Consider the following 25,653-nt stretch of genomic DNA (forward strand, 5'->3'; position numbering starts at 1 on the left):
AAATCCTCCTGCATGTGAATGGTGCTTTATAATAAATGGTGATAGTTTTCAATGAAATATCCAACTGCGCACTGTAATTCAACTAGTTTTCAAATATTGTGTCACTTGTCCTACTGCATACATAAAATAGGATTAAACTCTTGGATTTCTTAATGTCTAGTGCCAACCTGCACAGACTGTGGAGCCTGTTTACTGCTGCTTTATAAAATCTTGTTACAAGAAGTACTTCCAGGGGTGATTTTCAAGGGTTGAAACTGTTGGGAGCTGCAACCTTCTGGAACCACCCTCACCAGCACCTATTTTGTAGGCATCAAAATTGGTGCTGGATCTTTCCCTTCCATGGCAGCATCTGCCACAGCCCTGTCACTCGTCCTTTTATCAAATGGCTCTTATTAATTCACTTCCATTTAGTGGCAGCTCGGTGTTTGGTTTCTCCACTCTTCCTACTTAGCTGTACCTTTTGGGTTCCTCCCAGTCCCCATCCCCATTTTCTGAAGCCTTCAGTATTGCCTTAAAAACTCCCAGGGCCGAATAGAGCAGGCAAAACCATTAGCTTTTGGGTAGCAGTGTAGCACCTCTGAGTGGGGAGATATCCCCTTCTGAAGCACCTGTGTAGTTATGAGCACACCACCTTTGATCAAATGAAAATCAAAGTGAAGTGATGCATCATCTCTCAGAAAACTGCACCCTCCACTGCCCCATGCCCACAGTCAGGGGGAAGGTGAGGGCTGTGACTCTCGCACGACACAGCACCTTGCCATGCTGGATGCTGGCAGGCATTTGTAACACCTTTTTTAGGCTTCCTCCTCCACCGTCCCTGTGTTCTGAGAGCTCTGGAAAGCAGCAGCAGGCGGGTGGCAGCTCTTTGCTGTGGCTGTTCGCGGAGGTTCGGAGCCAAGCAGCTGCCAGCAGCAAGTGCTCATGGTGTGGAGCAAACCAAAATACCAGAAAAAGTCTCATTTGTGGGCTGTGGCTTGACAGTCAGAAGGAGGGGAATTAAGCAAAGCCAAATTCATTGAATTAAAACCTGTCAATCAGAACGGGAAGGGAAAGGGCGGTGAGGCTTTGCCCTTGCCTGAAAACCCATAAGTGCTATTTCCACGTTGCTCAAGATGGAAGCAGTGTTAGTGGAGGCAGAATCTGCAAAGCTTAAGGTTGTAGCATTTTATTCTCTCTGGTTTTGTTGTTGTTCTTATGTTCCATTTTGTTTTGCGTCTAGAGTCCCTTTAATATCCAGCTATAGGAAAGTCTGTGGGAGAAACACCTTGACCTTGAGTGAAGCCCTGAACTGACTTGCTGCCTCCCATTGCCATGATCCTCGTGAGGAGTAGTGGGAGGAAATTTGGCACAGCATAAATGTAATTTCTATCTGTGTGTCCTTGAGGACCCCTGCCTGGACACTTGGACAAAGGAGTCCCTTATTGCCTTCATTCACGTTGTAGGCGATCATACTCTCTCTCAAACAATGCGCTTTCAGTGCAGGGTCAGTAAGGAACCAGTCAAATTCCCCATGTTCAGTGACTACTAACTTGACAAAGAACTGCTACCCAAAGTGTAGATCTCATTTTTAAGCCTTATAAAAGCCCAGATCAGGTGCATGCCTGCGTTTCCTGAGGGACAGGTACTAACAGTAACGGAAGGGACCAATATGGCAACATTAACAGAAGAACAACAGAGAAACCAAAGGACAGAGCGATGATGTCAAGAGAAGCAGTAGGAAGGTGACCTTAAAGAGGGGAAGCTTCTGAGTGAAGAGCTGAGAGCTGCCAGTTTAAAGATGTTGTCACTCGCTGAGTTGAGGCCGGACTGGGGCAGGCAGGGCCTGCAGCCAGCACAGCCCTTCTCCCCTGCTCCGCTCCGGCAGGTCCTGCTGCTTCGCCCGGGCTCTGGAGTTTGTCTGAACCTGCCCTGACCCACCTCTTTCACTCTGCAGTTGCTGCTTGGTTGCAGCTTCTGGAGAGTTTCTTGAACAGGGACTTCAGAATCTGTGTCTGCTGAAGTATTTCACATCACGTTTTTTAACCAATTCTTCTTTAACCCCAGTGTTCGTAGGCTAAGGTAGAGAATCACAGAATCACAGAATGTCAGGGATTGGAAGGGTCCTCAAAAGATCACCTAGTCCAATCTCCCTGCCGGAGCAGGAACACCCAGATGAGGTTACACAGGAAGGCATCCAGGCGGGTTTTGAATGTCTCCAGAGAAGGAGACTCCAAAACCTCCCTGGGCAGCCTGTTCCAGTGCTCTGGCACCCTCATTGAGAAGAAGTTTCTTCTCAAATTTAAGTGGAACCTCCTGTATTCCAGTTTGCACCCATTACCCCTTGTCTTACCGTTGGTTGTCACCAAGAAGAGCCTGGCTCCATCCTCGTGACACTCACCCTTTACACATTTATAAACATTAATGAGGTCACCCCTCAGTCTCCTGTTCTCCAAGCTAAAGAGACCCAGCTCCCTCCGCCTTTCCTCATAAGGGAGATGCTCCACTTCCTTCATCATCTTTGTTGCCCTGCGCTGGACTCTCTCCAGCAGTTCCCTGTCCTTCTTGAACTGAGGGGCCCAGAACTGGACACAATATTCCAGATGAGGTCTCACCAGGGCAGAGTAGAGGGGAAGGAGAACCTCTCTCGACCTACTAACCACCCCCCTTCTAATACACCCCAGGATGCCATTGGCCTTCTTGGCCACAAGGGCACAGTGCTGGCTCATGGTCATCCTGCTGTCCACCAGGACCCCCAGGTCCCTTTCCCCTACACTGCTCTCTAATAGGTCATTCCCCAACTTATACTGGAAGCTGGGGTTGTTCCTGCCCAAATGCAAGTCTCTGCACTTTCCCTTGTTATATTTAATTAAATTTTTCCCCGTACCTCTGAAAGCAGCGGACAATCTTCGTGTGCCAGTTCAATTTTACTTTCATGCTGCAGGCTCACTTTTATAGCAGGTAAATGCTTTAAAACCATTACAGCAAGAAGAGTTTTTAAATCATGAGGACTGGGGAGTCAAAGTCTGTGCTGCATCTAAAAATTCGTTTTGTTTTGCTTGTAGAGATTACTGTACCTTCAAGTGACAGATGGGAATGTGAAAACTTTCTATCATCCTTGAAGATTCAGATGGGCTAATAGAGAAAAAATGTGAACGGAAAAATCATCATTAAAATGGTCTTGAAAGGGATGACTTCCAAATTATTGTCTGTCAGCTTCTCCAGATGGCCTGAATATCTGTCAGATGAGCAGCACTCATCAGAAATGCCTAGTAAAAAAGAATGGCAAGGTTCCTTTTTGGTCGAGTTTGAAAATGAAAGGGGGAAAAGTAGAAGATGGGGGGAAAGAAAGGAAGAAGATATTTTGAAGATTTTTCTCACCAAAAAGTGACTGTACAAAAGGCAGCATTCAGTTCTAGGTTTATTTTCTGTCTGCAGTGCATATATCAAGCTTGACCCATTCCTTTTATTCTTCTAGGTGGAAATACAAATTGGGTTTTCACAATGATACTGAGCCCCTTCCTGCTTGAGAGTCTTCCCAAATCCCCACTACAGTGGTGCAGACCCCCTCTAACTGCTGGCCCAGGAGGCCCTTTCTGGTGCCCAGGCAGTTCCTTTCACTGAATTCATAGGGTGTAACTGTGACTGGAGCTGAGGATATACAAAAAAGGAATACAATTTCCAGTGCCCATGTAGAACGCTTTTAAAAAGCCCACAATGAAGGAAAGCCACCACTGGTTTAGTTCCCATCTGAAAATGCATTTTCTAGCAGCAAGACTCTGAGGCTAAGTCCAAAGCTAAGTGCCTCATTTACTACCATCACTACCTCTCCTTATTGATCAAAATGATGTTTTTTCCCATCGGATTTATCTGAATCATGTGCTTAGGTTTAGCCTATTCAAGGAAGAAGGAAGCACAATGGGGAAGGTTTGGCTTTATTTACCAGGCTTTTGAAGATGCAATGATCAAATGGGCTGACAACAAACCGAGAATGAGCCACATAGCAATCAGGGGCACGCTGTCACCTCAGTTAGTGAGAGGAAGAGCCGAGTCTGTGAAATAAGACTTGCTAGCTAAGAACTGTTAGGACAGATAGAGACAATTAATTTAGGGTGTGATGTCTACCTGGGTTGCTTGAGGCACATCAGATCTTTGGGTGGAGGCTCCCATTAGAGCCACAGCAGTGGTCTGAGCACTGCCCACCACAGGGCTGTGCGAGCTTCCTTTTTTTGTGCATTGACTTTTGCTGTTGGTCTTGGTCTTTCTGAGTGCAGTCATTTTGCTCATTGCAAAATCTGGGTAATGTCTCTCAGTTTATTAGTCCTTCTGTATTTATTGTTTGAGACTTGCCTATATCCACGCTTTTTGTGAAAATATTAACAGTGGATAGTATTTTACCTTTTGGAGTACGCTGATTGCTGCATGCCACAAATCATTTCTTTATCACTTCAAAGATGAAACCTAGATCTGTGCCAAGCCACTAATGTAATTACTGTCCCTTCCCTGCCGCCCCGGTGCTCAGCAGCATCCACCATATGCAGAACCTGTTATATGAAATTATTTTTAATCACAAGCTCCACACCAGATAGACAAGTTCATCTTTCAAGCGCTAAGTGTTACTAAAATATGATCACGCATTATACCCGCAGCAAGAGTGACAGGGAGGGCAGTCTGGGACGGACGGCGATTACTCTGAGTAGTTTGCAGTTTTGCTACTTGTAGGTCTGGGCAGCTCCTCACTTAGCACATAGCTGGTTTTAGCTCTCCGTTTGAAGGTATCCGGCCCTCTGCATGGACTATGCAAAGACCGTAGTGGCTAAGTGGGACCCTGTTAAATATTGGAGCCAAACACTTAATTCCAGCCTCGCATTGCCAAAGCCGGCTGCATTAATTCAGCCCCGCAGCTCTCTCCTGTGGGCCTCTCTAGCGCATTGAGCCAGCCATGGCACTTGCAACAGCAGGATTTCACAGATCAGGGCAAGGAGCCCATTTCATTTCATTCCTGAACGCAAAACTGCTCCAGAAAAGCTGGTCTCTGACAGTGCCAAGACAGCAGCCAAGTGCCACCAGTGCCTGTGCTGCCGGCTGGCCCCGTCCCACGGACCCACTGCCTCGCAGCTCAGAGCTGCAGCCTCTTTTGTGGAGCTGCTGTTCGTGGACCCACACATTTCCTGCCTCTTTTTATTTCTTTTAATGACTGCAGTGGATAATGGAAGATGACAGATGATGGTAATTACAGCTTTTTTTTTTCTTTTTTTTTTTTTTCACTTTCTTAAGAAATGTTCTAGGCATCCTAAACATTTTAAGCAGCTGTAAAGATGGGTGTGGTGTCATGGGTAGCATAGCTGGCTAAAAACAATAACTATAGGGCAGGCCAGGATGTGACTCTTGAGCTAAACTAGTAACTGGCCTCTACTGAACCTGCAAAATTAGCTTAAGGATTTCTGTTGGGCTTGCACCTCTGGGATTTAATTTATGTCTTAAATGGAGGTTGTAGCAGTTCAACAGGATCTGCATTCTCTGTGATTAAACAGATTGGCTGTATGTAATAGTATGCAGTCTTTTTGCTTTTGCAGGGTCTGACCCACACATTAGTTGCTTACAAACAGAGGTGGATTGATTAGAAGGGAAAGAAGGGGCTGAGCGGCTTTTGTCCAAGTCTTATTAATATCATGGGCTTTGAGGCACACTCGACACTTTCAGTGCATAACATAGGGGAACTGAAATACCAGTTCCCAGCTTCACCGCCCATGGAGACTAAGGCAGTATCAGCCCTGTTGAAATCAGGCAAAATCCTGCTGAAAGCAATGGGACAGATCCAGCACCATTACACAAACGCACTCATGCATATATATGTACCTCAGGCCATAAAGCAAAACGTGTGAAATTTTTCCTTGCTGAGTAGCAGGCTGTAAGTCCTTGTGGAAGTCTTACACTGAAGGTATCTGGTGAGGCAGAAAGAGTGAACAGGTAAACGCTGTTTGGAAGAGAATGAGCTGTGTTTGGAGGGTGGCAGTGGAAAGTGCTATGAGCAGTATTCATGAGAAAAAACCCAAACAACAACCTGTTACTGCAACAAAACCTAAAGGGAGCTGAAAACAAACAGCCCTCTGTGAATGCAATGGGCGCTAGACACTTGCCACCTGAAGAGAGTAATTGGCAAGTGCTGAGTAAGAGCTTGTTCTGAGTTTGGAGGGGCAGCATTGTTATGCTAATGGTCCTTGCACTTGCCTGCAGTGCTGCTGTTGTGCTCTCCTGGAAGAACTGGGCAGGAGGCTTTCCCAGGACCTGTTTGGGAGGAAGGGCTGCCTTGCCTCCTGCCCCCTGAACACACCTCCCTGCCCCTCGAGCGGAGCCCATTCTGCATTTGTGAGGTCTCCTCAAGAGTCTGTTCAAAGACACACGTTGATTGAAACCAGTCCAGCCAGGGTGGTTCACTTTTGGCCAGGGCAGCTTCTGAGCTGTGGTGTGCTTGGGCTGGCACCAGAGAGGTCGTGGGCATCACGGCTGGTCTGGGAAGGGGTCAGAACCACAGCAGGACTGGCCGGGGCAGCCACGGTCCACCAGTCTGTGAGGCTATCTCTGACATCTAGGTGCTCTTCTTCCCCTCCACAGCCATTCTCATGATCAGTGGTGATCTTCTTCCTTGTCCGCTTGGGTCCTGCCCATTTCTAGCACATCAGCCACGCTGTCAGCGCTTCACAGTGCCCTTCTTGCTCTGACAATTCAAGTGAGAATCAGTCTTTTTTTTTTCAGAGAGTCTTAAGCTGTATTTAACAAAAGTAGACCCAATTTTGGCATAAGTTCTCTTGTCTGAGAAACATATTTTCTGAGAATTTAATTAGGAGCGACTCTCATTTACATGGATTCTACCAGCTGCCATCATCTCTGCAGCCTCGGGGGAAAAAATCAGATGATACTGTGAAAGCCATTAGTGAGAACATTAGAAGCAACCATATCCAGGTCAGGAAAAGTTCTGAAAATACCTAGCATTCATGTGTCCTTAGTTGCTTTTCTCCCTTTACAGCTGCTGGGTGAATGCACCATCTGAGAGGGGCTGCCTCAGGGATTTCTTTTCCGTTATGTGATGTAGATATGGAGAGAGGACCAGGAACTGACGGCTCAACAAGGAAAAGAAGTAGACTTGAGTAGCAAGAAGAAATTTTAATTTAATAGAGGAAGATCTTAGGAGCTAATATTGGGCCCTAAACAGGAGCAGATGTGCTTGGAGGAGCAGCAAAGTAGTTGCTGCCCTACTTTGCTAACAGCTAAGATACTAAGAAAAAGGTGGGATACCACTTCAGTGCCTTGCTCAGGTGTGTCTTTGAGCGAGTCAGGAACTTAATAAGGTTTCTGTGTCTTAAAGGAGCATCAGAAATATGAGAAGCTTAAGTATCTTGGGGATAGAGGCAGCAGAAATGCACAGCTATCTCCAGGCCCTGAGTCAGAATCACTCTGAGCACTCCTGTTAATCTGCTGTGACCTCCGTGGTGCCTTTGTCACCACTCCCAGGGCTTTGCTGCACTAGGAGCACGACAGCAGAAGTGCTTTGCCAGGGAGCACATTGTTCTTATTGTCAAGAGAGGAAATGTGAGGTGGAATGAGGTCAGGGGACTTGCCCAAAGTCAGCCAGTGACAGCTGTTGGGCTTGAAACCTTGTCCCAGTCCTGTGCTCCACCTAACAGTTAAAAGGCACCACCGCAAACCCACACTGCAAACTTTTGGGGAACTTGCTTGCCTTTACAGCCTGTGAAGTGTCAGGTGTCCCCAGCCTCTTATCTCCATAGTGATTTGTTTCCAGTCTTGCAAATAAGATCTGACACAAAGGAGGTAACATTTAAATGCCGGAGCATACATTGAAATGTTCTTTCTAGGCTGTCCGTGTGAGAAGCTTTGCCAGCTACACCCGCTTTTTGGCAGCTGCTGCCGTGACAGCTGAGAATGCAATATGATAAAAATGCCACTTCTGCAAAATAATCATGGCCTATTGGGTGACCCCCAGCAAGATCTTGTGAAGGGAAAGACTTAGCCAAAACACGTCTGTTTGGGGCGGTGTGAGGGCTGGAGACAGCAATGCGTGTTGTGAATATTAAGCCAAGCATGATAATAAATAAATGGCTCGAGAGCTCAGTTGTTTCAGCTGAAGTGATTTGAAAAAGCTTTGTGGAGTGTGTACCTGTGGTATGAATTGATCGGGTGACATGAAAAGATTCTTCCTTGGCTTTTGAAAGGGTGAAAAACAAAGGAAAATGACAACAGATTAGCACAACTGTCAGTTTACTTTTCCTGCTAGAACCTTGATAGACCCTGGTTGATTGTTGTTTTAATTAATCAGAAGCAATCAGCTTGTAAATGCTGTAATTAACACAACTTCTTTTTAACCCCGTGTTGAGTGCTCCAAACAATATATACGGCAGTTCTGCAGAGCAGAAGGGGAGTTTAAAAGCTGACAGGTAGCAGTTCCAGAAGCTGAGAGTGGCTTCTGGTGCTGAACCACCAAGGCTGCCTCTAGCCCACAGCCCAGCTGTAAAACAGCATAGCAGAATGCAGCACTGGAAGTCCGAATGATTTTCTGCTGGCTTTAGGAAGATAAGAGATTTTTTTTTATCTCTGAGGTTCCCAAATGGCAGTTTGACACTTTGATTCCCAAGTGGCACCCTGTGTTTTTAAGCTAATGGCAATTGCTTGTATAAAATTCTGTTTTCTTTTCTCTCCTTAGGTTTGTTGATTGGCTCTGGTTGTGCCCTCTATCCTCTTGGCTGGGACAGTGAAGAAGTCAGACAAACCTGTGGTAACCTTTCCAACCAGTTTGAGTTGGGTGAGTCATTATTAGAGTGTCTCAGCCACATTAAACTCTTCTATGTGTTGTCCATAAAAGCAAACAAGGACATGAACATAAGCACAGGCTTGGAGAAGCAGCCCAGTTGTGTGTGGTTGGGTATTCATATTGCATCATTCTGATATGGTTCTAAGGGAAAGGATTTCAGATAGATTTACTGGAAATATTTTACAGAAGAACATTATAAAAGAAAATAAAGGGATGTATGTATTTACATATGTATATATTTAAGACATCAGATTTAATAGTCTTGCAATATGGAGACAACACTCCTGCAGATCTTGACAGGGTAGGCAGAGGCATCACATCACAGCATAGGTGAGTGTAATCACAATGAGTACAATTAGCCATCTTTGAAGTCTGGCATGTTTATGGCCTCCTAACCCAAGCCTAAAGAGTATGGTTTTGGTTATTCACATCCTTGGGAACCTGGTAAAAAACACTTGTCCTCTATGTCAGCCTTTTCCCAAAGAAGCCACTGGTCTTACTGGTGATATCTGCACTGAGTGCTGAACCAAAGCCAGGGATGTGGCCAAGCTGGACTCACACCCACATGGTATGGGGTGAGACACCTCTAGAGAGCTGGTTGGGCTGATAGAAAACAAGAACCCAGGAGGGAGCTAAGGATTAAGTAGTGTGGATAATCGGGATCTGATATTTCCGAGCATATCCAGGTCCTCGTTTAGCCAGAAAGATTGATGCAGCTGCTGATATCCTACTTTATAAGTGCTGTCTGATCCTATGTCAATTGAGGAAGAGAGGGGTCTGCAGTCCTTCTGAAGGAGCAGAAGAGACTGAGCACTCCAGACATCCACAGGCTTGGGAGTGGGCTTGGGAGGTCCCACTCCCAAGCATGGGCACACACAGCTCCCCATTTCCAGCCCTTGCAAGCTAAACTTGATAGTTAGTTTTAGAAACTCTTTCCATAGCTGCGTGTGTAGGGCTTCTGGTAGCCTGGCAGTAATCCCAGTGCAAGGAACAATGGATTAAAATGATCTCCTAGGGTTAAACACAAGCCTGCTGCATTATCTTTTAATTCTACACTGATATTTCTGTCAGGCTTCAGGAGTAAGGAATCTTGTTTCCATCTCAGAGACGTCTCTTGTGAAGATACACAAATGAACTGAGGTTGAACGGTAAAAAAAAATTGCTTTGGGAGAGATGCTCTAGGTCACCCTCCCTTACACCTGTGGTGCTTTGGAGTGTGTTTGATCTGGCATGGGACCAGAAATTCATATTACCAATATCAGCACCCATCTCTACCACTGCCACTGATGTTGTTATCAGCAGCCACTAAATGGTGTTGCCCAGAGGATGCGTAACAGGCTCTAGAAGCTTCACCTTGTTATTCTGAATTCTAATATCCTCTGTGCTATTGACCCCCTCTCTGGCGCACACTGGTGCCTGCTCTTTCACACCAAGCGTGTGAGCAGCTCTGCTCCACGATTCCTGCTTGTGTCTCCTGACAGCCCGCTCGTTCCCAGGTTTCGGTGGTTGCTCTCCCCAGAGCACAAAAATGTTACCTTTCCAGGTTATTTCTCTGCAAACCTGCAAGAAGGTGGGTGTCGTGCCAGTCTGAGCTCCTTGCAGACAGCACTTAGGCGGTTACAAACTGTGGCCTTAAGCACGGTCATGCCCACAATCAGAGCAGAGGCTCTGAGACCACCTTCACCATCTCTAGTTTTGACTCATGAGTCAGATATTTGCATAAATCGAATCACTCTGCCATTAAAGTCAGTGAAGAAACCCATGTGAAAGGCTTCAGCTGACAACTTTACTTCCAGGTGCACATAAGGACCATGAGATATATTACATGAACTGTGAAGGTGTGTAGTCCTACTGTATTTTCTGCACCTGGAGCATGCAGAGCATGTGTTATGCATGCCTAGACTTGACAGGAGTGATGGTCTCGCCGATCTGCTGCAATCATATGTTAACACATTAATTAACAGGTTATAATGAGAGCTGAAATTTGCTGTAGTGATTTCCACCAGGCAGCTCTGCCACTAAACGTCTCTTTTCCACGTACATTGGCAGTGAATTTAAATGCTTGGCTAGGATTTTTTTACTTAATGTCTGTGCCTGGTTGATGCTGTGTTAGCAAAGTAATCTTTAAAGAAAAGGCATTGTCCGAGGGCCGTTTAATAACTACACCGCTCATCGTCTTTCATAGATACTTCTTGGTTGGTGATAATCCAAACCCTCTAGTCTTTTCTGAATCATTAGAGACTACCTTACTCATTATAGCCTACAGGCCAAAAATGATGTTTCAAATACTTAATCTCACTAAGTCTCAAGACAAATTTAAGTAATTATTGCTTTCATTTGAATATTTAATTTGATTAAACCGTGATGATATGCTTTCTATTCCTGAGTCTGTGAAAGGAGTTATCTCAAGAATGATATATATACATGCTGCATTCAAAACGTGCCCTCAGAAAAGCTGAGCTGCCATGAGACCTGCACTGGTTTGCTGATGGGGGAAATGGTGGTGGAAGTGCTGGTCCTGCACCTCCTGCTGCTGTGGGTGCTGGCGAGGGTGACACTGGAAGCCTAATTCAATGCGTGTGGTTACTGACGAAGGAGAGGATGTTCAAAGAGATGCTGATCAGCAGGCAGCATTCAGCCTCCTCTTTGAGGATGGCAGAGCAGCTGGTGCAGCTTGGGCCACAGAGAACATGTCCGTGCAGTTAGGAAAGGAGGGTCAAAGCACAGCAGGTTTGATCACAGAGCCAGCAAAGGTGGAAGTTCAGCTCTGAGTGAGATTTGTTCTGGAGTTGCAAAAGGTGAAGCGAAAAAATGTTTGAGGTTGGAGGTAGAAAAGATAAGCCAGCAGCTGCAATCTACATGGTAGGAGGATGAGAAGGAGAAGACGCAGGTGCAGAGGAGGGACTACAAGAACTCACTTGAGCAGCAGCTGAATTGTGCACCGTGAAATGTAATGTTAACCAGAGATATTCCAGAATTAGCAATTAAATGAAAAATTCTGCTTTACCAAAACAAGACAAACCTCCACCCTCTATAACATGCTCATAACTAGATAGAATAAATAAAAAGCAACGTTAAGAACCCATAAAAAGCCTAATCCTTAGTGGGTGTGCTAGATAAGAAGTGCTTCTTCATGTCTTCAGGCACTCTGAAGAGGCATTAGACTAATAGGCACTCCAAATAGTGCTGAGATAGCCCATATTGTGAAGAGGCACCCCTTCCCTCCGCCCCCGCCAAACACACACATTTCTGTGTACATTCCAAAGCACTATTTTGAAAGGCTGCAGGAAAAATAACCATGACTTTATGTATAAGTGGATTTGGGTATTCTTTTCTAGAAAACCTGTACCAACATTTTGAAATGCCCAGCAGTTTGCTTCTCTCTTTAAAACTGGATATTTATTTGGTTTTTATTGGGTGAACTATGTCCAAAGAGTTTACTTAAACATTAATGTATTTAATTGGGCTAATTTTTTCAATCAAGTGAATGTGTTTGTACAGCTCGATCTCTACAAAGAGGAGTCATTCTGCAACTGAAGATACCCTGCCAATGACAACCCCATTTGTTGATTAAAATGCATTCAATAGATGAGCTGTTTTGCTAATGAGGATGGGGAGTAACCTCCACAAATAAGCAGACAGATAGACTGGTAGACCTGTAGTGGGGCCTGCTGTCTACTCTTCTCTACCAATCTGTTTTTGCCATCATGAGAAAACACACAGGGCTAGATGAGGGCTTTGACGAATGACCTCTGGCAAATCTTGTTGGAGGATTAAGATCATGACAGGTCTCTGTCGTGTTCCTCCACTTGTGGTTCCCAGCACCCCGGTAGTCAGCAGGACCTGTACAGGGACCCTGGGGCCTTGCTCCGTATTGGGGTATCAGACCATGGGTGGAGCAGAGTTGCCACCAAAACACCAGGCTATGAACTGGAACAGTCTTCTACCACTGTTTTTAGGGTGCTGAGACTCCTAGAAATAGGGCAATATAAATAAATGAGAGCAAGCAAAAAGAAACATTTCTGTTTTAAACCAGCACAGTTGTTTGCTCAGTGACTGAGTCAAAGTCCTTAGTCTAACATGGTCACAGGCTAATGCCTGAGGTGGAGACTGGTGTTATAAACTAGCGGTACTGGAAAGAACTGCCTTTCCCTTTTACCAAATGTCTGAACATGGACCAAAATCATCTTAATCTCTTGTCACCATGCAAGCTGTTATTGTTATACTGCATTATTTACATTCTGGAATTGCCTGTGGGACCATTCAGGATGGCACTGATGTGGCACAGCAGCACGGAGCAGCTGACTGAAGGGTGTTAAAGTGAGTCAGATCTACAGAATCCTGTGGCCTGCAAAAGGAATTAGCAGGCAATCTCCCCAAAGCAAGCATCTTCATAGCATATTGTATAGCAGACATTGAGTTTTGCTGAGCTAGAGGCACTGATACTGTTTTGTTTTCATTTCTAAATGTACTACACGAGAATAACAGCTGAAAAATTAGCATTTTAGCAGGAAATTTATTAAAATGAGGGTGTGCATTAAAATGAAGACTGCATCAGACTTTTGCAAAAACTTCCACATTTTGTAAAACTTAAATTGTGTGAAGATATCTTCTGAACTTGCATGCCTTTTTTAAAGGGCAATGTGAGTGTATATATGTGAATACATTAGGATTGGTTTTGAATGTCTAAAATCAATATGAGACTTCATTTTAGGCTATTACTTTCCCTAGATTTGCATGCAGAGGCTGCTGAGTCATTGCATGCTCTTTTCTGTTGTGATGGGTGCAGAGGCAGCTGAATCCCACAGCAGGTCCTGGAAAGGAGAGGGAATGCTCAGTTTAGCTCCCAAAATCAAGCCTCAGTTGGCATTTGGTGAAACACCACCACAAGAGCAATACCTAAGGGCCCAAAGAGCAAAATATTTCTCTAGAGGAAAATTAATTTATCTAAAGATAGATGACTCATGCCATTGTAGGTGCCCTAGGGAATTTCATCTGGCCTCCAGCTGCCACTTTCCGTCCACCAGACATATGAAATGATATTATGTACTTACCTGATTAACCTCAAAGAATACATTAATACATTTAATATAAACTCCAAATTTTAAGTTGAAATACTTGGAAAAAATTTTCTCTCTTCCTTTGAGGAAATACGGTGTGTTTGGGCAGTCAGCGCTCAGTCTGGATGATCAATGTTCCGAAAGTTTTAATGTCCTACCCCTTTCTGTGAGAGATTACTTTTTATGTCATACATTTCCTGCCTAGGACCTACTTTTTTAGTCTGCTGGGTGATCATTTGTGCTAAGAAGCATCCTACAAACACGGATTGGTTTTTGCTCTATGCATCTACCTTCAGGGCTCATCTTTGAGTTTCATGATGCTTTTCTTTGCTGTTAAAAGCAGTGAAAATCACAGGTCTGGCAGCAAGGGCTCGCATGGTTCAGGTGTGGCCATTGGCACACTGTGCCCTGACTGCCCATCTGGCAGCTGCTGCTGCAGCCTGCCCAAAATGCATTCTGTGCTTGTTTGAGTCCATGCCATCCTTAGGAGGCTGGGAACAGTCTCCTGCGCTGTTTCTTCTGCAAGTCCTCCTAGATCCTCTCCAGTTGTTTCATGTTCTCTGGCTGTCACACTCCATCACTACCTGTCACACACAGAGACATCCTAGATCTGGGGGCCTGGCTGCAGCAGCAGCCAAGGCAGATGGCTCCAAATGCTCACCCCTGCTTGCCCTCTGTGGTGGTCTGTCCATCTGTGAACTGCTGTGGACGGGCTTTCCTGGCGAAAGTGTCTGTCTGGAGAGCAACTTAAAAGGCTGACTCCCATCCCGAACTAAACAAGCAGCTGAATGGCCCTCAAAAGCCCTCAGAAACTTCTCCGCTAAGTCATATTTGTTTCCAGAGATGATTATTATTAAGGTTCCCCTTTGCCACTTTTAGAGGGCTTGAAACATCTTAAAGAGAACTGTTGACTTGATAATTACTTTTACTGTAGAAATATTAGAGTAAATGATCTTTAAAGCACTTTAAAAGCAAACAGTGCAGTTACTAAAACAACAACATAAAAACCCCACAGAAAGCAGTGAATATAGAAAAAGCTTTGTCATCTAGTCAATTGGCCTTAGGTGGCATAATTTCAGGATCTGTCCGAGTGTTGACATATAGTGCCAAAACGATCAAGAAAAGGATATAGAGGGTAGGACAATTTATTAGAATCCTATTAAAGGCAAGGGTTTCAAAGCTGTGTTTTCCTATGAGCAATCTATCTGACAAAAGCCATTTTTCTTGTTCGCAGATCCCCTGCAAACAGCTTAGAGATCTTACCAGTTTGGGGTTTTTTTTACTGGAGCTGAGCACAGTTTTTACAAGCATACCTGAGCTGCAGCTGCCGAGTTCTCACATAAATGTATGAGCCAGCCTATGTGCTAGTAAAGGAAGTGTTTCATGAAGAAACATTTCCTCTTTAGTGCTGTTCAAATAACTTCCATTCTTAAACGTTGGTAAGCCTCTGGTGAATTTATCAGGGTCCACATATATTTTATCTAACATAAGGCACTTACCTTTGTTGCCAGAATTAGAACATGGTCATGCAAGGACCCTCTGCAGTCAATGGAGATAAGCAGGAGGATCTAGAAAGGGAATCAAACCACCTGGGAGCAAGTACCTGGTGCTTTATCTCACTTGAAAAGAGCACCTAAACTGGTTATTTGGAATCCCATCATAGTTAAAGGAAGAAAAATAGGTACTACCAGAGCAGGGTTCACCTACTGTCCTATCTTAAGATGAAATGCAACACGCTTTTATAAGTGACTTTTTCTCCTTGTTGTCTCCAGAGAGGAGACTAGTCCAGTGTGGATCTCTGCACTGTGGATGTCCAAAGAGAGGTGAAATTAATTTCACTTCCTGCAACAGGTGAGCTTTCTGCAGACTTCTTCCAGGAGGCTTGGAAAGCTCTTCATTAGCAAGACATAAGCTATCAGCTCTTGGGAATTTCAGCGTTGTAATTGACACAAGGTATTGGTTTCTCCTTCATTGTTCCATGATAAATGCATACCGACAGCAAATTTGAGATTTGATGGAACGAAATTAAGTGATCCTCCAAAGAAAGGAGGATTTGGTCGTAAGAGTGTCTGCATACAGCAGAAATAAAGAATTTCAAGCTTCTTTTTCCACTTTTTACACTTCTGAAATTTGTGAGATTTTATGCATTTAATTGCAGACCAAAATGCCCATACAATTTCTGTGACCGATTATAAGTAACCAAAATAGCTTGATCTGTGCATGCATAAGAAATCATATGTTTCTTAAAAAGAGAAATGCATTTAGAAAGTCATTTAGACAAAGAAAACAGTTTCACCAATTTCATTATTTTGTATTAAGGTATTTGGTGGCAGTTTTACCTTATATAGTGTTCTTTCTTTGTTTCACATAACTACTTTAATCCTTTCTGGATGCATTCCAAGTTTTAACTTATTTTCCTGCTTTTGTAGCTGATGCCACATGACAGTTTTTCATTGTAACTATGTCAAGGAAAAAATCTTCAGCTATTTAATTTATCTTGGCTTTGTTTCAAAATAATTGTGCTGCCTTATTAATTAGCTGATTATCTTTTACATTCATTTGTGGCTTTCATATATCCAAATCCCTATATATCCCTTAACACCACACTCCTTACTTTTTTCTCTGATTACTTTTTGAACACCCTGATTGACTACATGAATGCACATTCCCTGTAGTACTGGACTCTCATGTGAGGCTGTTAATTAGAGTTCCTGCATGAGTTTTTGCAAGTAGGAATTGTAGATTTTATTTTCAAAGGTATATAATTTATATTCTTCAGCCTGGCTAATACTGAAACCTTTTTTCCTTCATCTTGGAAAACAGGCCATATTTATGGTTCAACAATTAGATTTTGCCAAATACTCCAGGCTGCAAGCCCAGGATAGTCTTGACATTAACAACAAAGAAGATACAAATATTGAAGATATTAAGTCTTGTAATTAACAGGTTTGCATCCAAGACACTTCCGTATTGTGGGTATTTTTTCGTAAGTGTCAGTTATTGGAGTTTTAAGATGAAAATCATATGTTATTTCCAGGACCTTGATAACTGTGTGTGATAATTATTTATAAGACATCTTGAGTAAAAATCCTGGTAAAATTCTGTTTCGGCAACTGGATCATAGAATCACAGAATGATAGAATGGTTTGTGTTGGAAGGGACCTTATAGATCATCTAGATCCAATCCCACCTGCCATGGGCAGGGACACCTTCCACCAGACCAGATTGCTCAAAGCCTCATCCAACATGCCCTTGAACACTCTCAGGGATGGGGCATCCACAGCTTCTCCGGGCAACCTGTTCCAGTGCCTCACCCACCCTCTTAGTGAAGAATTTCTTCCTTATATGTAAATCTAAATCTACCCGCTTTCAATTTAAAGCCATTACCCCTTGTCCTATCACTACATGCCCTTGTAAAAAGTCCCTCTGCAGCTTTCTTGTAGGTCCCCTTTACGTACTGGAAGGCTGTTATCAGGTTTCCCCAGAGCCTTCTCTTCTCCAGGCTGAACAAGCCCAACTGTCTCAGCCTGTCTTCATAGGAGAGGTGCTCCAGTCCTCTGATCATCTTTGTGGCCCTCCTCTGGACCCTCTCCAACAGGTCCATGTCCTTCTTATGTTGGGGGCCCCAGAGCTGAATGCAGTGCTCCAGGTGGGGTCTCACCAGAGTAGATTAGAGGGGGAGAATCACCACCCTCGACCTGCTGGTCATGCTTCTTTTCATACAGCCCAGAATATGGTTTGCTTTCTGGGCTACAAGCTCACATTGTCAGGTCACATTGAGCTTATCATCAAGCAACACCCTGAAGTCCTTCTCCTCAGAGCTGCTCTGTATCTGTTCTCCGCTCAGCCTGCATTTGTGCTTGGGATTGCCCCCACCCATGTTCAGGACCTCTCATTTGTTCTTGTTGAACTTCATGAGGTTCACATGGGCCCACTTCTCAAGCCTGTCCAGGTCCCTCTGGATAGCATCCCTTCCTTTCAGTGTGTTAATCACACCACACAGCTCACTGTCATTAGCAAACTTGCTGAGGATGCACTCAATCCCACTGCCCATGTTCTATGATTCCATGTCAAGCAGCACTGGTACCAATATCGGCCTCTGAAGAATGCCACTCATCACTGGTCTCCACTTGGACATTGAACCGTTGATTGCAACTCTTTGAGTACAACCATCCAGCCAATTCCTTATCCACTGAGTGTTCCATCCATCACATCAATGTGTCTCCAATTTAGAGACAACCATGTCATGTGGGACAGTACTAAATGCTTTGCACAAGTCTAGGTAGATTACATCAGTTGCTCTTCCATTATCCAACAACACAGTAACCCGTCATAGAAGGCCACCAGGTTTGTCAGGCACGATTTGCCTTTAATGAAGCCATGTTTGCTATCACCAATCACCTTCTTATTTTCCATGTGCCTTAGGATAATTTCCAGGAGAATCTGCTCCATGAACTCGCTAGACACAGAGGTGAGACTGACTGGCCTGTAGTTCCCAGGTTTTCCTTTTTTCCCTTTTAAAAATGGGGATTATGTTTCCCCTTTTCCAGTCAGTGGGCACTTCACCAGACTGCCATGACTTCTCAAATATCATGGGTAGTGGCTTTGCAACTTCATCCGCCAGTTCCCTCAGGACCCGCAGATGAATCTCATCAGATCCCATGGACTTGTGTACCTTCAGGTTCTTCAGATGGTCTCTAACCTGATCTACAGTGGGCAATGCCTCATTCTCCCTGTCCCTGCCTTTGCCTCCTGCAACTTGGGCGGTGTGGGTAGAGCACCTGCAGGTGAAGACTGAGGCAAAAAAGTCAATGAGTACCCCAGGCTTCTCCATATTCCAGGTAACCGGGTCTCCAGTTTCCTTCCTGAGAGGGCCCACATTTTCCCTAGTCTTCCTTTCATCACCAATGTACCTATAGAAGCTTTTCTTGTTGCCCTTGACATCTCTGTCCAGATTTAATTCTACCAGGGCTTTAGCTTTCCTAACCTGACCCCTGGCTACTCAAAACAATTTCTCTGTATTCCTCTCAGGCTACCCATCCTCACTTCCACCCTCTGTAGGCTTCCTTTTTGTATTTGAGTTTGTCCAGGAGCTCCTTGTTCATCCATGCAGGATCCTGCCACAGCTCCATGGTAGATTAAGTATCTGCAGATTTTCTGTTGCCAGATTTCAATCACTCCCAAATTGGTCTTAATCTTTATTTGCCTTATATGTTGAAAAGAATGTGGAGAGCTAGGGGACACATATGGCCTTGAAGATCACATTAGAGATCAGGAAAAGGCATGGAAGTGTTTGTTTTGTTTTGTTTTAATAAGCCTGTCCATTACTGCAAAACTACCTTTCCACATTCTTTTATTTCTTTCAATTTAGCAAATATTATATTCTATGGGACTCCTTTCTGCTGAATCTTCGATAGTGTCCTCACTTACCTTGCTTTTGTCCTTTATCCTCGGGGACTGCAATTTCTTTCAATCCGTTTACAAAAGAGAGGAGTGTAATGTTTCCACTGTTCCCTTCTTTTATTTTCTTGGAAAATGGCCATCCAGGTCTATAGCTACAAGGTCTATTATTCTGTGATTTCACAGTTAATCCTGATGCTGTATTGCTGCCAATCCCAATTAAAAAAAAGCGAAAACAAAGTTCTAATGGCTGGCTACAAATTTACCTGAGCTGACTTGGACAGTCCTGCTTCACTGAGCAACCAGGAGCTCAAGAGCTCCAATTATTTATGCTCTCTTTTACAGAAAAAAAAAAAAATCCAAAAGTAACAAAATGATAAAGCCACAGCTTCTCCCTCTGTACTGACCTGTCAGGAAGAGACCGATTTGTTAAATGCAGCACCAGTTCTGCAGAGAGAAAGAAGCTGCTGTGATGCATGTCATCTGTATCAGCTAGCACTTCAGCTGGTAGGGAATTTACTTTGGCATGAAACCAGATCCAGCCCATCTTATGAGCAAGAACATGTGCACATTCTTGCACGCATCTCCACGTCCCCGATGCACTGGCACACTTCTACCTGTATGTATGCATTCCTGTGCATCCTCAAGGAAAGCAACAGCTTTTGTGTCTCTGTGTGTGTGTGAAAATAGATGTGGTTTCACTAATTGTTTTAATTCTATCAAGTAATTAGATAGTCTTACTCTTTATTTTAGAGTTTTGATGTAAAAATAAAAGGGAAACTTCAATGCAACATTTCTAATGTTCAATATGATGGACTCCATGAAGGCAAACTGATCTATTTGATGGTTGAAGCCCTGGTTTCACAAAGCCCTTAACCATTTGCTTACCTCTGAATACAGAATTAGTCCCACTGATGTCAGTGCAATAAAATTTGAACATGAGAAAGGGTCCTTCCATGGTACCTATTATTGTATTACAAAAATATTAATCTAGAAAGTAAAGTCTATCTTCTGTAAGATATCACATTTCTATAGGTGTATTTCTTTTCATTTGATGTTACATTTAATTACTTATCAACCATGCTTTTTATAAATCTTCCTGTTCCTTTTAAAATGAGCCTTTAACATAAAAATGCAGTAGAAATCATTTTACAGTTTAAACTGCAACTAAATTACCCAATTACTCACAACCAACAATCTTTCTTTAGGGTGCAGTGGATCAAAACAGTTCATACATGTAGTAAAGTGAGAACTCCAAAGCAGGAACATTAACTCCAAAGTATTTTTTTTCCTTGTGCAATACCAGCGTTGCTTCATTTTGACACATGGCTATGCAGCGCAGGCATTCATTGCATTGGTACCTTTGAGATGGATTATCTCTGGCCTTATCGCTATACTTAGCTATGGACCTAGAACTTACCTTTGCTTACAATGAGAAGTATAGCTCAGTCCTATACCCTCAGACACCTTCCCTGCTGCAGACTCTTCTTCAGCACAATAGCTTGAAACGCTGTTCTGCTCAGCATCATCCAAGTACAGATCAAGCTATTTTTTCTGAGACCTCCTGTTGCTCCTGACACAAACTGGAAATGATGGCCAGGTTTATTGCTGTGTTATTATTGCCCCAAGGTCAGGCTCCCAGCTCTTTCATCCGTTCTCCTGTGCTTTCCCATTCTTTCATTTGTTCATCTTGACCTAACTCACACTTGTGAACTGCATTGCATTTGTTAGATCAAGAGGCTGCCTGCCATGCCTCAGAGCATTAAGCAGGCCTGTGGTCCTTAGGGCAAATGGAGCATGCCATGGAGAAATAAATGTTATTCTCTTCAGCCAAGACTGAATGTGTGTGTTGTATCCATTAAGCACATCTCTGACACTGATTTAACAGTTCTTCTTAATAAATATCACTCTCCCCCTTTCTCATTGCCAAGGCACAAAAGTTGAAATCAGACTATGCAAAAGTTCAAATTTACTTAATTCTGTCCCACTTGGGTCACAGCTTTGGGAAGTGCTACCTTTAAATTCTTTTTAGAGTAGCATTTCGACATTCATTTTCTCTACTTGGAAGCATCATGATGAGAAAGAATTTACTTTTGCAAGCTGCAACTATAATTCTGTAGTAGTTTTAGGAATACTTAGCAATTTTGAAACATCTATTAGATGGAGTCCATCTTATAATGAGAAATGCTTTAGCGCACCCCACCCTGATATAAATGTGATAATTTTCAAACAATACAATGGATTTAGATGTCTCATGTATGCTTAACTCTGGTTTTGAAATTCCCAGCAGAAGCTACAGACAGTGTGTGTACACAGGCAAAGCAACAGATGGTCCAGAGACAGGTCTCTCTAGGAACTGCTGTACAACTGGGCAAAGATTCAGCATCAGTGACATTGCCAGGCACTTGGTGGCTCTCCATGGCTTCTGATGGTCTTCTCTTCAGGAAGTCAGACTCTCTGTGTGGTCCTCTGTAAGGAATCCAAGAACGATGTTGATCTACAGAGCATAATCAGATTACAAACCCAAGTAAATCTGTCTGTCTGGTCCAGTACATTAAGGAGAGAGGCTAATGAGCTCAAGCCAAGGCCACAGCTCCTCACGTCCTCTGGTCAAGTCAGGATCTTTGTTTCACTGGGCATTTTTTAAATAAAAGTTTTTGAGGGTTTTGAAGACAAAATGAAACAAGTACTATGCTTCCTGCTGTGGGGTCCACCTGAGATCTTCAGAGTGGCCAAGAGCATAAGTGTTGCCTCCCACTAATGTCTCCTTACGAAGCTGGCTTGACAATATCCTGCAGACAGTCCGTAGATGTGCTGTCTGCCTTGATGTATGCTAATGCCTTGGACATGTTGAGATGTACAGACATCTTGTGTCTTATCCTGGCAGGATTAGCTGGGTCGATAGTTGTCTGAACAGGCAGCCTGGCCCTCAAGGATGCCGTTGGGACAGAGTATGGACATGCCACCTTTTTCAGTTCTGTCTTTCTAGATAGCAACTCGGTTGTTACATTTTGTCCTCTGGAGGGGAGAATGGATTCTGCTGCGTTTTCCAGAGGGTGGGAAGGAAGTGTTGTAATGCTGGTTGTGCCTTACTGGAAGAACTCACTGCGCAAAGCAGGGCAATACCATCCAAATGGCGACACAAGGAGAACCTCAGTTGTAATGAGTCCCAAATTTTCAAGATCAAAATGACCAAGATGATACAGCCCAAGTGAAGATTACTTCTGAGATGGGCTGAAACCCTGAGTAGTAACAGTAGCCATCTCCTTGCTTTTGGAGATCTCTGTGAGGAGGCTTCCTTTTCAGGGTCCACCATGGGATTCCCCAGCACCGTTTGCTGGTGATGAATTTGGCTGTATAAAGATACTGTGGCCATTAAATATGTTCAAGGCCATATTGTGACACTATATTAGACAAAACATCAGTGAAGCTTTAAGCGATGAGTTGTGACTTAGAGTAGGGATAAGCAAATTTCTCTATTTTTGTATTTGTGAACGCCATCAGCCCCCATGCAGGTGGACCCCTGACACCATGATGCTTTGCCACCGGGATCTTCCTGCTCAGGATTGATGTCTGTGTGAGAGGGACACGAACAAGTTCCTTGCAGCCATGTCCTGGGTTATGGTCACCCAGCAGCTTGCAGACAGGTCCGGTTTCGAGCCCTGTCACTGAGATGGCAGAGATGCACCCACCCAGCTCTTTCTGAAGGGAGCAGGCCCTGGCCCACGTCATGTGCAAAGCCCCAAAGTCTCAGCCAAAAATTATCAAAATGTCCTCAGACACTGCCTGGAGGAGGAGAAGAAAGAGAAGCGTGGGGAAACCCCTTTTATGACGGCAGTTGCTGTGTGGAGTGTTCCACGGGTGCTCCCTGGGCCAGGCGGGTGGAAGGTCGCCCGCCCCATGGCTGGCTCACTCATGGTGCCAGCAGCCTCTGCTTCGGCCCCCATGTGGTGTTTCCCCCTGTTTGGAAACCAGCCACCAGCCAGGCAAGCGAGCTCGGAGGCCTGTCTGCTGAATCGTTATATAAAATTAAAGGGAGCCATTTAAACAGCTTGGCTTCTCTAATTGCTGGAATTACGCCCTGTGTTCCCTGTCTGAGGTGGACGTACAAGTGCACAGAAACCTAGAGAATTGCTTTTTCCTCGGTGGGCGGAAAGGAGGGTGGCAACAGCGCTTCCTTCCCCTGCTGACACTGTGTCTATCGCTCTGTTTCCCTTGCAGGGACCTGCCACATCGGCTGGGCGTACTACTGCACGGGCGGGGGCGCGGCGGCGGCCATGCTGGTGTGCACCTGGCTGGCCTGCTTCTCGGGCAAGAAGCAGAAGCAGTACCCCTACTGAGCTGGCCCCGGGCCGCGGGTGCTGCCAGACACCCCAGGGGCTTGCCAACGTCTTCTGGATAACGACGATGGACAAGAAATTTTCAAGTGCTTTGTCTCTGGAGTGGGCATGGGGAGGGACAGCGGGTGGCCCAAGGGAGGGCAGCCAGGCTGGGCTGGACAAGAACAGGCTTTCTCACCCAAGCCGGCCCATGGTCTGCTCCACAAAAATGTAAGCAAGGAAATCTCACCTTTGGCAAGTGGTGAAATTTTACATGCACCAATTAATTGGGAGGTTGGTGAGGCGATGGCAGCGCCGGGGGGCTGGGGTAGCGCCCAGTGTCCCCTCAGTGCAGCACTCCCACAAGCACACACGCACACACAGATGTTGACCATGGCACAAAACTAGTAGAGAGGAAACTTTTTTCCATGCAATTCTTCTTTTTCTTTTTTTTTTTTACTTCTCTCTGGTGGTTTAAAATTCAGTGTTGCAACACTTTTTAATCTCTACATGAAACTTAATAAAAGGACCAATAAGCCACTTCATCAGTATTTTGTATGTTCTCTACACATTTTTCTTCCCCAAACATTTAGCCACTGCTTATTCAGCCCTATATAACTTTTATTAAGCCTCTGTTTTCAGCGTTATTACAAAAATGCAACATAATTACTTGGCATATGTAGCCTTTCCCTATAGTACTTTTATGAAGTGCAGTAAATGGGCATTTTTCTGTCCATTGGAAATTCCACTCACAGTACTGTAGAGCTCTGTTGGTTATGTACAACTAACAGGAAACTTCTTCCAGACATAGATTTCTGTTGCTGTTATGTTTAGCTCATTGATGTTGTATTGTGATGTACCATGTTTATTATTTCAATATTCATTTTTGTAAAAAATATATATAATATGTGCTATTTTATGTTTGTATTTGAAAAATCTCTGTAAATAAATTTTTCCTTGATCAATACTTTCAATGCCTGGTCGTGTCACTGGATGAAAAAGTTCCTTTCACAGATCCCCATTGGAAAAATCCTCAGAAATAATAATAACTTTTATAACCATGCTGTATCCTTTTTCCTTATAAAAGACATACATTTAGGGTTCAGTTACATTGTCTGAGGACAGACATCTCTTGCCATTTGAGGCATTCTAGTATATCCCACATTTTTGCCTGATGCTGTCATGTGTCCTGCAGGACTTAACGAGACCTTCCCCATTCTGGCCTGGCTGCTGCAGACTCGGCATCTCACACAGCGCTGCACATCCCTGTTTAGGCGACAGAAATAAGCCCTTACTTCCTTAATAGCATCGACACTGATCAAATGCCCACCAGGCAGTATAACCTGCAGAAGGCACTGGCACTGGACACACAAAACTCAAACACAATCTTTTATTTTCTTTAAAAAAAAACAATGAGAACTTAGAACATGGGAACTAGTAAGAGGTTTTCAGTCATTACATCAACCAATGTTATTCTCTTTCAAATTTGTTCTTCTGCTCTTGTTTTCCCAGTATGATATCTCTGTAATGTATTTCTAAGTTACTGTCTATGTTCTAGTTGCGGTTCTGCTCGTTAATAACACTTGTAGCTGTTGCAACTCTGAAATCGTGCAGTTGCTTTGTACATTACATTGGGCAGCTTTTTGGAGGTACGTGGAAATAGCAACGTCAATTTACAGGGATCAGTCCTGATATCAATGAGCTGACATTTATTGAGTTTCATTGTAGGCTAAGCACTATTTATTCACTTTATGGTGGTGTGCAGTGAAAACAAAACTGTAGTTTACCCTTCCCAGATTAGCCCATAATAGCTCTATTGCACCTGACTGCAATTCTGCAGAGACTCACACCACCCGTGATGTGGGGATTTGCCTCATCGCACGCTCTTCCAGTGCCACCAGCAGCAGCAGTACATGGAGCTCTTCCCTCCTGCTTCCAGGTTTCAGGGCTCGTCCCTTCTCGTGAGCGCTGAGGACCATACACAGACCTGCTGCGGGAGGTCAGTGGCATGCCATGTACCCTCACAGTAAGTAGGAATATGCCTGTGAGGGTTGTGGATTGCTGCTTTATT

At 44.2% G+C, this 25,653-nt stretch overlaps 1 protein-coding gene across 1 annotated transcript in view; it reads left to right on the forward strand.

Moving 5' to 3' along the window:
- Positions 1–24,125, forward strand: part of LHFPL6 (LHFPL tetraspan subfamily member 6) — a 146,078-nt gene extending 121,953 nt beyond the window's left edge. The window contains exons 3-4 of the mRNA XM_065648767.1: positions 8,696–8,794; positions 23,485–24,125. Of these exons, the coding sequence (XP_065504839.1) occupies positions 8,696–8,794; positions 23,485–23,603 (218 nt within the window). The 3' untranslated portion in view covers positions 23,604–24,125. The remainder of the gene's footprint in view (positions 1–8,695; positions 8,795–23,484) is intronic.
- The last annotated feature ends 1,528 nt before the right edge of the window (positions 24,126–25,653 follow it).

This window comes from Caloenas nicobarica, chromosome 1 (genome assembly GCF_036013445.1).
Source record: "Caloenas nicobarica isolate bCalNic1 chromosome 1, bCalNic1.hap1, whole genome shotgun sequence".
NCBI classification, from domain to species: Eukaryota; Metazoa; Chordata; class Aves; order Columbiformes; family Columbidae; genus Caloenas; species Caloenas nicobarica.